The sequence below is a fragment of the Mytilus trossulus genome, chromosome 11, assembly GCF_036588685.1.
Source record: "Mytilus trossulus isolate FHL-02 chromosome 11, PNRI_Mtr1.1.1.hap1, whole genome shotgun sequence".
Lineage (NCBI taxonomy): Eukaryota > Metazoa > Mollusca > Bivalvia > Mytilida > Mytilidae > Mytilus > Mytilus trossulus.
Genome location: NC_086383.1, coordinates 21,078,070 through 21,089,454, shown reverse-complemented (window position 1 = coordinate 21,089,454; position 11,385 = coordinate 21,078,070). Strand labels below are relative to the sequence as shown.

At 30.5% G+C, this 11,385-nt stretch overlaps 1 protein-coding gene across 1 annotated transcript; it reads right to left on the bottom strand.

Annotated features, from left to right (window-relative positions):
* Positions 1–676: 676 nt before the first annotated feature.
* LOC134690855 (uncharacterized) lies at positions 677–11,246 on the bottom strand. The gene is made up of 8 exons (XM_063550977.1): positions 11,189–11,246; positions 7,359–7,628; positions 6,554–6,693; positions 5,778–5,882; positions 5,145–5,252; positions 4,387–4,519; positions 3,124–3,199; positions 677–1,836 (listed from the first exon to the last, which is right to left on the bottom strand). Exons 2-8 carry the CDS (start codon positions 7,616–7,618, stop codon positions 1,012–1,014), a joined length of 1,647 nt encoding a protein of 548 aa, XP_063407047.1. The 5' UTR covers positions 7,619–7,628; positions 11,189–11,246; the 3' UTR covers positions 677–1,011.
* Between the last annotated feature and the right edge of the window lie 139 nt (positions 11,247–11,385).

Genomic DNA, 11,385 nt, shown 5'->3' with positions numbered 1-11,385 from the left:
TCTGTTTCAAATAACAAGCTTGATAAAAAAAAAGAAACAGAACTGGAAAAGCAGGGAAAAAAATTAAAGGTTGTTGTATATTTTACTGAAATTTTACTGGAAATGATTTCCTTCGGAATTTCATGCTATTAACATTGACACCATTCATGCCATTTCTTTAAAACAATAAAAAAAATAACAAGGATTATGAAGATTTTAAAAAAATGCCTTTAAAAAATCTATGTAGAAAATTATGGGGAAAAAGTAGGGGATAGCCGTCAAAATTTTATTGACGCTATATGGAAGAGACTTGAGGATTCTGAATAGCTGACCAAAAGTTAAAAAAAAAATAAAACAAAAACAGAGAAGCATACATTCTCAAAAAAAAAGTCAAAATAATTTCTTAAGATAGGAGGACAAGATTTGTTTTCTTTAGTGCAATAGATAACAGCCATCACCTACAACCAACAAAACAATGTTCAACTGTCTCTCCTGATAAATAGAAAATAGATATTCAAACAAAGCTTAGAAATGGTACAGACACTACCTGTTGAGGGTCCAAACAAGTTTCAAACTGTCAGACTGTCCATTTTTTCTAAGCTGAAACTCAGATTAATCACTTTTGTTGGGTTTTTTTAAACTCTAAATAGAAAACAATTTGTAATGCTCCAAAAAATTGAACATGGTTTATGTTTATAAATTCATATGACAACTGACATTTTTTGCACTGTTATATTTGTATTAGAAATGATGGTTCTGCATGACAAATATCCTATTCCAAATAAATGTCAGCTGTGAATACTCCAAAAGTTCTCACTTTACAATAAATGGAATAATTGCACATGCGTCCTATTGAAAAATCAAACCAGATTTGCATCCTCTCTACTGTCACACAAATTCATTTACTCCCTTTAAAAAATACTTTCCGATCTGTCTTTGACATATTTAATCTGCTCTGGTTCCATTATATGAACCAACTGTATAAATATTGCATATGAACAGACTGACTTTTTCACTCCGGGTCCATTAAAGTCACTCCGGGTCCATGATATCCACTAAGTCCACAAATATTGCATAAGAAAGCCGAACAATGTCCACGATTATATCATCCCGACCAAGACAGGATAGAACACCACAAAATTTCTTCTTCAGATCTTCTTGATTATTTCCACCGTCAAGAGGCCCCATTGCATCTTCTAATAAATTGTTTGTACAAGTCAGACGGAATTTCTGCATTGATTTAATGTGAGCTAGAGCTTTTGTAATGTCTGTTAAATTCTCTTCTGTCAGTATATTTCCTGCAATGTCCAGAACTTTAAGGTATTTCAAATCATGGCGTAAAATATGACAAAATTCCGACACTGAAGCATCTGGTAAATGATTCTGTGCTAGGCTAAGAATTTTCACATTTGAAAAATGTTTTGTGATCTTTAACAAAAACATAGGCGATATCCTATCATTGTCATAGATAGAAAATTGGCACACTTTACTTAAATTAAGTTCCTTTAAGTGAATTGCATGTTGAGACTTAGTCAAACATGACAGGTCATTTTCATTCAAGTCACAGCCCCGTAAACTGAGAAATTCCAGGGGTTGTTTTAATGCTGTTAATATCTCACCAAGACAACCTAGAAGGTAATTAAAGCTTAGATCCAATCGAATTAAGTTCGAGAAACAGTTCAAAGTTTCCACTATTTTATTCCGTAATGCTGTTCTACTTCTCGTTCGACCTTCCTGTAAATATATATTACAGTCTTGAAGATCTAATGCCCTAACGTTTTTAAATTTCTGAAGGTCTGATGCTACGAGAAAGAAAATTCCCTCTTCAAGTTGCTTCAGCTCAATTCCTTCAATGTTCTGAAAAATAAAATAATTTATTGCTTTGTTTGTTTATATGATTGTGTAATACTCTAACCTGGATGATTTAAGTCTAAAATTATTGTACAGACATTCGTTTTTTGTTCAAAACTGTTTCTTAGCCTTCGTTTGATCTTTGTTTACCTGATATTCAGTAGTTGTTGTTTGCTAATGTGGTTCATAATCATGAGTGTTTTTCGTTTCTCATATTTTATATAGATTAGACTGTTGGTTTTCGCATTTCAATGGTTTTTAACTAGTAATTTGTGGAGCCCTTTATAGCTTACTGTTTGGTGAGAACCATGGCTTCAGGTTAAAGACCTTACTTACATCTATTATGAGTTTTCTTTTACAATTGTGTCATTGGCTCTCATACCACATCTTCTTATATCTATTTGAAAATATTCTGTTTTTTGTGCTATTTAGTTACTGTTTTATTGCTGCTGACTTCATACTTTTTTCATTATCATATTATTTACATAACACTTTACTCAATTAAAAAGTCAAATTCAATGGCTAATGTTGACTGATATTTGTTTGCTTTAATGTCCAGTGGCAATTGTTTCATGCATAATGTGGATTAATTTATTTTTGAAGCCTTCCGTTTTCTTGATTGAGAAAAAATCAATTTTTGTTGATATTTGATTTCATGGATTTGCAAAGAATACATTACTGCAAATAGACATTTATCACTTAGTTTATCATATTTATCTATAGTGGATTGGGAAACAACTTATTACAACTTATATTAATGCCTTTCCACTTTGCAGTAGCAAGTGCTTCCTTGAACTATTGAAAATCGCTATCTCACTAGTTATGATGAATCCAGAGAAATCAGAATGATGCTTGTAACAGTTAAATAATTATTCATGATGACAACCAAAGAACCTGTGTACTAAAAACTAATCATTTAAATCCATCTTTCTAATAGTTATTGTGATACGGTTACACATCTCATTTTAGTAAAATCACAATTGTATTAAATAAGACAAAGGTGATAGGTACATTCTATATGTATATATCCCAAACACTGATGCTAACCATAAAGGGTATATCAAGGTTGACAAAAAAAAATATTCTTATGAGGTCAAATGTTTCAATGTACCCCAAATAAGACAACAAATTGAATTAAAAATGTCCACTGTATAATTTCCAATGATTTTTTTATACATTTTAGGTATATCTACCTGAATCAAGCCTTTCGATAAAATATAAATTATGCTTTTTAGGACAAATCTCTGGGTTGAAGCCTCTTAGGTCAAGTTAAGATATTAATTTTAGACAAACCTCTGGGTCCAAGCCTCTCAAGACAATAAAAGGGGCTAAGCAGTCCATTACATCATCTCCAATCATTAAATCAGACCTACAACAGAAATTTGTTAATAAACATAGCAATATCTGATTGAAACATGTATATGGACTACATTAATCCATTCATTTCAATAAATTAAGAAAAAAACTTATAATACATTTGTATATACAGAAGCTATTTCAGAAGTCATTATTAACAAAAAACTTTTGCTATTTCTGAATTTGATTTTGTTTTCTATTTTTTTCCCACAATTCCATTTATCCATACTAAATATAAATTCATATAGGATGTGGCTGTCAGATTTAAAATCAGTGAAAATGTTCGAAAGAAAAAACATTTGTTTCTCATACATATATATTTTATATATAATTTTATTAAAAGATATAAAGAACATCTTAAGGTGGTACCCAACACTTTCACTAATATTAATTTGGCTCGTTTAACTTTTTACTCTGACCAATTAACAAAAATATAACAATTCAAAAAATTTTGAACCAACAGTTTTGTCAGAAAAATTACACTGGTTATATAGCAATTTGACAAACACCAATTTTGATCATTGAGAAGCTAATATTCCCTTTACAACACCACGTAATTAAAACGTTTAGCTGACATTACAGAGTTATCTCCCTGTAGTGTTAGGTACCACCTTAAAGACTCTTCAGATCCTGAAATTGAATTATCACAATCTACAATCTATCAGAAAATAAATTTGGATAGCATGATATTAAAGCAATATAGAATTACATGAGGGTCTTGCAGGGTTACATTATAGAGAAAAATGGATCATAAAAAAATAATTAAGGTGGTACCTAACACTACAGGGAGATAACTCTGTAAAGTCCGCTAAACGTTTTAATTACGTTGTGTTTTAAAGGGAACAATAAGCTTCTCAAAGATCAAAATTGGTGTTTGTCAAACTGCTATATAACCAGTGTAATTTTTCTGACAAAACAGTTGGTTCAAAATTTTTTAAATTTATATATTTTTGTCACAGGGTCAAAGTAAATACGTTGTCAAAATTTTATCAAAATTAAACGAGCCAAATTAATTTTAGTGAAAGTGTTGGGTACCACCTTAATAAAGAAAATTAAGGCAAAAGAATAAATAAAAGAAAATAATTGGTAAAGAAATTAAGAATACAGAAATGAAAGACCCTCCCCTTTCCATCAAGACCATTATCACATGACCCTAAAAAGCTATAAGGCCAGCACTGCTTTTACCAAAATATCACTTACTTGATACAAATATTAGACACAGAAATAGACAAAGGTGTTATTGACCGTAGTCCATTACATATGAGGTAATCCATGAAGAATGTCCTGTTTGTAGAAAACTGTAAGTTGTCCATCTTAACAGTCATTTTCTCTCCTGAAATATAAAAGATTCAATTTTAAATTTTAGTGGATTCATTTTTTTTTGTGAAATACCAATTATTGAGGATTTTGTGGGTGTATATCATAGTATATGAACCCCAAATTCAAAAATTGAATTATTTACAATGTTTCTTTAGGCATTGAAGACTAAGGCAAATCTACAAAGCTTCAAAAACTGAATAATTTATAGAGCATTTTTTTATGAATGGTGGTATATAATAAAGAGTTTTCTAACTCCCCTGTACCATTTTATCTGGAACGGTCCTTAAACATGCCTAAGGCAAATATTCCTTTGGAAGGCACTTTTTATAAAACTGCCATGCATAAAAGTTTGATTATTTCATATAATATGAAGTTATCTACCTTTATGAATGGATACAGAGAATGTGGAGTTATCTACCTTTAGGAATGTATTTAGGGAATGTGGTTATCTACCTTTAGGAATGTAGAAAGAGAATGTAGAGTTATCTACCTTTAGGAATGTAGAAAGAGAATGTAGAGTTATCTACCTTTAGGAATGTAGAAAGAGAATGTAGAGTTATCTACCTTTAGGAATGTAGAAAGAGAATGTAGAGTTATCTACCTTTAGGAATGTATAGAGAGAATGTAGAGTTATCTACCTTTAGGAATGTATATAGAGAATGTAGAATTTTTAACCATCTCGTGACACAGCAGATCTTCCAACATTTTTGGCAAAATTTCATCTGTTAAACGACTTCTTTTCACACCTAAAATATATTTCAAATTATAACATTTTTTCACACCTAAAATCTATTAATTTATTACTTCTTTTCATATCTAAATATTTCACATTGTTTTTCATTAATTATACAAATCATTTAAAATCTTGATATTCTATTTTCAAAAGGTATTGATTTTTTTCTAGTACAATGAAACTTAATTTTTTACAACTATGGTATTCAAAAGAAAAGGGCTTTCAAGTTACATACAAAATACTTCCATTTTAAAACATTATAAGTAAATCTTTGATGGAATACAAACCAGTAGTTTATTTTGTAGGTCAAATTTGGTATTTTTGTTAACTTACATGTGTAATTTTTCTTTAATGATTCTGTCATTATCTGAGGACTTAAAGTTGAGTGTAATTTCAAACTGAACTTTTTATCTTTTATTATACAAAAGGATAGATGTTTTCAAGTTTTTTGGTGTACATGTAATTGAGTTACTGTTTCATTTTTATATATAGATTTACATCAGCAGTTGTCTGCCAAATTGACTTATAAAATTATTACCAGCATTTTTGACTATTGTTTTCACTAAATTCTTTGTTTTCTGTTGTGATTTCTTTAAAGACAAAATAGGCCACATCTGTACTATCAGCTTGCAGAAAGTTCCATCTATAAAACAAATACATACTATATATTACACATCTACACCATGTGTACACATCTATAAAAACAAATACATACTATATATTACACATCTACAACATGTGTACACATCTATAAAACAAATACATACTATATATTACACATCTTCAACATGTGAACACATCTATAAAACAAATAAATACTATCTATTACACATCTACACTATGTATACACAGTAGGGGAAAAGACTAGCATTTTTCCATCTAGGGTCCAATTTGCCACAATATGAAATATAAATTTAAGCATTATGAACTTATTAGATAAAAAATCTTAAGTCCTAGGGCCACTACTAATCTTTTTCTTAGTATTATGTGGTCTTTTAGAAAAATCTTATATCACAAACTTGTATTCAAATTTTCCTACCAAAAATACAGGGCAGTTACAGAGTTGTCATCCCTTAAACAATTTAAATCTGTTCAATATCATTCTGAAAATTCACATCTGTTTTGACTCAAAGCTAACTTATTAATTATAAATACTATCAAATACAACATTAATAATGAATACTAAAGCATTTTCTCAAACTTGTTAAAAAACAATCTCTTGCATGAGAAATGGGAGAGATGCAAAATATGTTTTCGTAATACTCTTTAAGATACTGAAATTAAGGTATTTTAAGACTTTTTCTTGGAACTTACTTAGTTTAAGTCCTCTGAAGTCAATAGATTTGAGTTTACAATATTTAGTTCTGTTGATCACACCTCTGAACACTACCAAATCATGGCCCATTTCTTCCTCAAAAATATCATGGTGCTTGGGTGGTAATATATCCTTAAAACTAAAATAGAAGTAACTTCCATTAATGTACTTTGCATTTCACAGTAAAAGATAAACCATACAGCTGCAATAAATTATAAACATCTGAATTAATCATATTAATATTACCATAGAATAACAATGAAAATGTGTAATAGAAAATGAACAATAAATTCAAAGATAAGTTCATACAACTACATGTATAGTAAAATGTGAATACCTGAAGTACTATGTGTGCATATGAACAACTATAGAAAATTGTGTGTAGCTGTAGTAATATGTGTACAACTGTAATTATATGTGTACACTTTTAGTAATTAATCTATTAATCATGTGTTTCTTTGTCTAATATGTTCTCCTATTTATTTGTATTGTAGTCCTGTAATATTATGTTGTCATTTCAATGTTATATTTAACTTTGCCATTAAAGTGCGAGGTTTGGCATGCCACAAAATCAGGTTCAACCCACCATTTTTATTCCCCTTTAAAAATGTCCTGTACCAAGTCAGGAAGATGGCCATTGTTATATTATTGTTTGTTTCTGTGTGTGTTGCATTTTAATGTTGTGTCGTTTGTTTTCTCTTATTTTTGAGATATTGAGATAAGACGTGGCACGGTACTTGTTTATCCCAAATTAAGTTTATTTCTGTGCACATTCTTTAAAAAAGGCAAGTTTGACAAACTTACCATAATTCTGTATGTGGCCAGTTTGATATGATAGCACTGATAGCATTAGGTTGTGCCTTCTCTATTGCTGCCCTGAGTAAATCTGCTGCTAAGTGTATTGGTACACAACGTATCGCATGATTGGTCAATCCATCACATCTGTTGATCACACGGCAACTAATCTGAACCAATGAAATTGGTTTAATTATCTCTTTGACTGGTTCCTTAGGTTTGTTTAGGTTCAGTGTGTTATAGTTCACTTTATCTAATGCCTTAAACATTGTCAATATTCTGAAATAAAAAAGAAAAAACAATTAAAAATAAAAGTGAATGAATACAGCAACATCATTTTATGCAGAAGATTCAACATGTTAGAACATTATTATACAATTAGTGTCATTTGGTGTGGTATATTTTTGATTTCATTTACTTCGAACAAAAACTGAAATTTAATGGCTGGAGTTTATATTCAGGATATTGATTACCTTTAAATAGTTAATAAATCCAACTGTTTACCTATTAAAACATTTTACCATTAATGCTGCATGTAAAAGTATGCACAGTATAACACTTTTTGTCACAGTGTGTGATTTTCTCACTGCGTTGAAGACCCATTGGTGGCCTAGTCAATAAATCCAACTGTCTACCAAAACAAACACAGTATTTTTTTTCCTATATTAAAACATTTTACCATAATGCTACATGTAAAAGTATGCACAGTTTAACACTTTTTGTCAGAGTGTGTGATTTACTTGCAGCGTTGAAGACCCATTAGTGGCCTAGCAGCCTAATTTTGGTGGGTTTTTTTTGTCTCAGACTCAAGAGGATTTGCATTGTGGCATGGAGTATAATTATTTTTGTACAAATATGGATTAAATCAATTTATTCTTGTGCTGCTGTACATGTAGTCAATGGTAATACATGAATAGCACCTGATAATGAATTCGAGACAGTCCCGCACACAAACAAATTGGCATTTGACACATCAGCAACGAGAAAAAGTTTGGCACCAAAACAAATCAGCAATTATTAAGATAAAATCAATTATCAAATCCTTGATTAAAATATATTGAACTGTTCAAACAGTTAAATTGCTATGCACTGATATAGGTACACAATTGTACATTGTGTATAGGCATGAACTCAATTTGGAATTTTAGTGTTAATATACATTTGTAGCTACTATTTTTGTATTCTTTTTTAAATTACCAAATTGATTCTTGTACTATTTATGACATTATTGTAAAGGGTACTTTCTTAAAAGTATCTTATGAAGAAAGTGGTTTATTCTTTTTGTTGTTAATTTGTCAAGACTGCATTTTAGCAAACAAAATATCCAACCAGGAACTATTTAAACTGACAGCACAAAGAGACTTAAGAGATGAAATAGAAACAAGAAGATGGAAATGGATAGGCCATGTCTTAAGGAAGGAACCAGCAAACATCACTAAAGTGTCACTGAGGTGGACTCCAACTGGCAAAAGGAAAAGGGGGAGACCTAAAGAACCATGAAGAAGAACAGTGGAAAGCGAGATGAAAGAGGTTGGGATGTCTTGGCGAGAAGTAGAGAAGAAAGCACAAGACAGAATGTTATGGAGAGAACTACATGTAGTGTCGGCCTTATGTGCATCAAAGCACGAAGAGGATTAAGTAAGTAAATAAGCTTTGTAGCTTAGACTCATTTGGATAGCTGTCTTATTTCTGTGTAGTGTAAACCAAAATGGATAACTTTTATCTTTTCTTATTAAACTATATATCTAGTAAATTAGATAATCGCGAAATTTAATCGCCTTATATTGATTATAAAGATTTCACCATTCATCATGTTTATGTTCTAGTTTTAGTGTAAAGCATAGTTCTATTTCGACAATGTTCGATAGTATTCTAAATAAATATTGACACATGTATTATATTTATAATAACTATTTTATGTATATTATATTCATGATATTAAAATTCTCTTATTTTTCTAAATATATACAATGTATTATACTGTACATTTAATCATAATCATGATAATAGAGAGAAGAGAAATTAGGAACCAAATTGTCTTGGTCCCAAAATGTCCAAAAGGATGCTGAAGTGTCTTGTTACCCTTGGTATTTATGGAGAAATTAGAATTAAGAATCAAGAGATGGCAATATTTAAAGAAAACAACTTTGACCACTGAACAATGAATATGAGGTCAAGGTCAGATGACATCTGCCAGTTGGACATGTTTACCGTCCAATAACTCCATACACCAAATATAGTAGACCAGTCACTTATTGCATACAGAATGATAAAAATAGACCAAAAATTTTACTGTAAACACTGAACCCTCAAAATGAAGTCAAGGTCAGACAGATGACACCTGCCAATTGGACATGAACACCTAACAATCCTTCCATACACCAAATATACAAGACCTATTGTTTATTGTATCTGAGATATGGGCTTGACCACCAAAACTTAACTTGTTCACTGATCCATAAAATGAGGTCAAAGTCAAGTGAAAACTGCCCGACCAGCATGAGGACCTTGAAAGGTATGCATATCATGTACCAAATATAGATTTCCTATAGCTATTACTCATGATACAATGTAATAAGAGAGAAATGAATATTACAAAAAATCTCATTTTTTTTCAAGTACATGTAGTCACTCTACCATGAAAATGAGGTCAAGGACAATAAACATGTGACAGATGGAAACTTTGTAATGTAACATAAGGCATTTATCTATATATACAAAGTATGAAGCATCCAGGTCTACAGACTTCTAAAATATAAAGCTTTTAGGAAGCCCGATCACTATCCCTTTGTTAAGCTTTATGCAACAAGCGAATGGCTCGACAAAAACGAGGAACACTTAAAATATGAACCCCATCAATGAATGACAAGTACTAAACATCAGATTCCTGACTCAGGACATGTGCAACTAATGCAGCAGGTTTAAACGTTTTAATAGGTTCCAACCTTCGCCCTTATCTGAAACAATAGTGTAAAATCATTAACATAAAAAAAGAGTATAATAGAATTAATCCTTTTTCTGTTTGAATGTATCAAAAATGTTGTGATACAGGTAATCATATATATGTTTCTTAACTGTTACAAAATAGAAGTTCCTTCATAATATAAGTTCCAAATCGAACAATATTCTGAAATATTATATAGGAAGATGTGGAATGAGTGTCATTGAGACAACTCTCCATCCAAGTAACAGTGTATCAAATTAAACCATTATAGGTCAAGGTATGGCTTCCAACACTAAGCCTTGGCTCACACAGAACAACACCTATAAGAAATGACTATGTGTCTAATTAGTGATTTAACTTTATATACAATCAATCTCTGAAGGTAAGATCAACAACACCATACCTTATAATAATATCATTATGATCGATATGAGGATGATGGACGAACGTTGAATAGTCGCTTTAAATAAAAAATGTTGTACTAATCCATACACAGATGATGTTTGAACAATGTAGAAGTGTTCACTTTACTTTTAAAGCGACTGTACAAGTTGTAGTCAATAGTAAATATCAGGTTTAGCAGAGAAGCAGTGAATACGAATTATTGAGATTTTGATTTTGACCTGGCCAGTCTGAGAGCAAACCAGAGCCATTCAGTACCATAGACAATCATGCACATACAAGTTGTGTTGAATCTATTACAACAACAGCATACTAGAAAGAAAGTAAACAATGTGAAAATTCATAAATTTCTAGATAAATTTGCAACTATAGTTTAAATCAAAAGTGAGAGTGCAAATACACTAAAAATGACGTTCATAGTTATCAGAAGTTTGATATTGAAACAGGAAACAGGAAGACATATTTCTTTTCGTAGAACAAAAGCAGAAATTACAGGAAAATTAGTCTTTATCTGCTACACTGTCTTTCCCATCACTTGTTAATTTCGTAAGATTAAATTGAAAAACGAATTTTATTTTTTATCAGATGATAAGACTAAAATATAAAGCTCCTTTGCAATAAGTTCAAAATATAATTAAACTCTATATATTAAAATTTCAAAGTGAGAATTAAAATTATAAAAGTAAAAGA

Excerpts from the sequence above, each read along its gene's own strand:
- LOC134690855 (XM_063550977.1), bottom strand. The coding sequence starts at position 7,618 with ATGTTTAAGGCATTAGATAAAGTGAACTATAACACACTGAACCTAAAC. Across the intron at positions 5,253-5,777 it reads AACAATAGTCAAAAATGCTG|GTGTGAAAAGAAGTCGTTTA; the intron begins GTAATAATTTTA and ends AATATATTTTAG. Across the intron at positions 1,837-3,123 it reads TGAGAGGCTTGGACCCAGAG|AACATTGAAGGAATTGAGCT; the intron begins GTTTGTCTAAAA and ends TTTATTTTTCAG.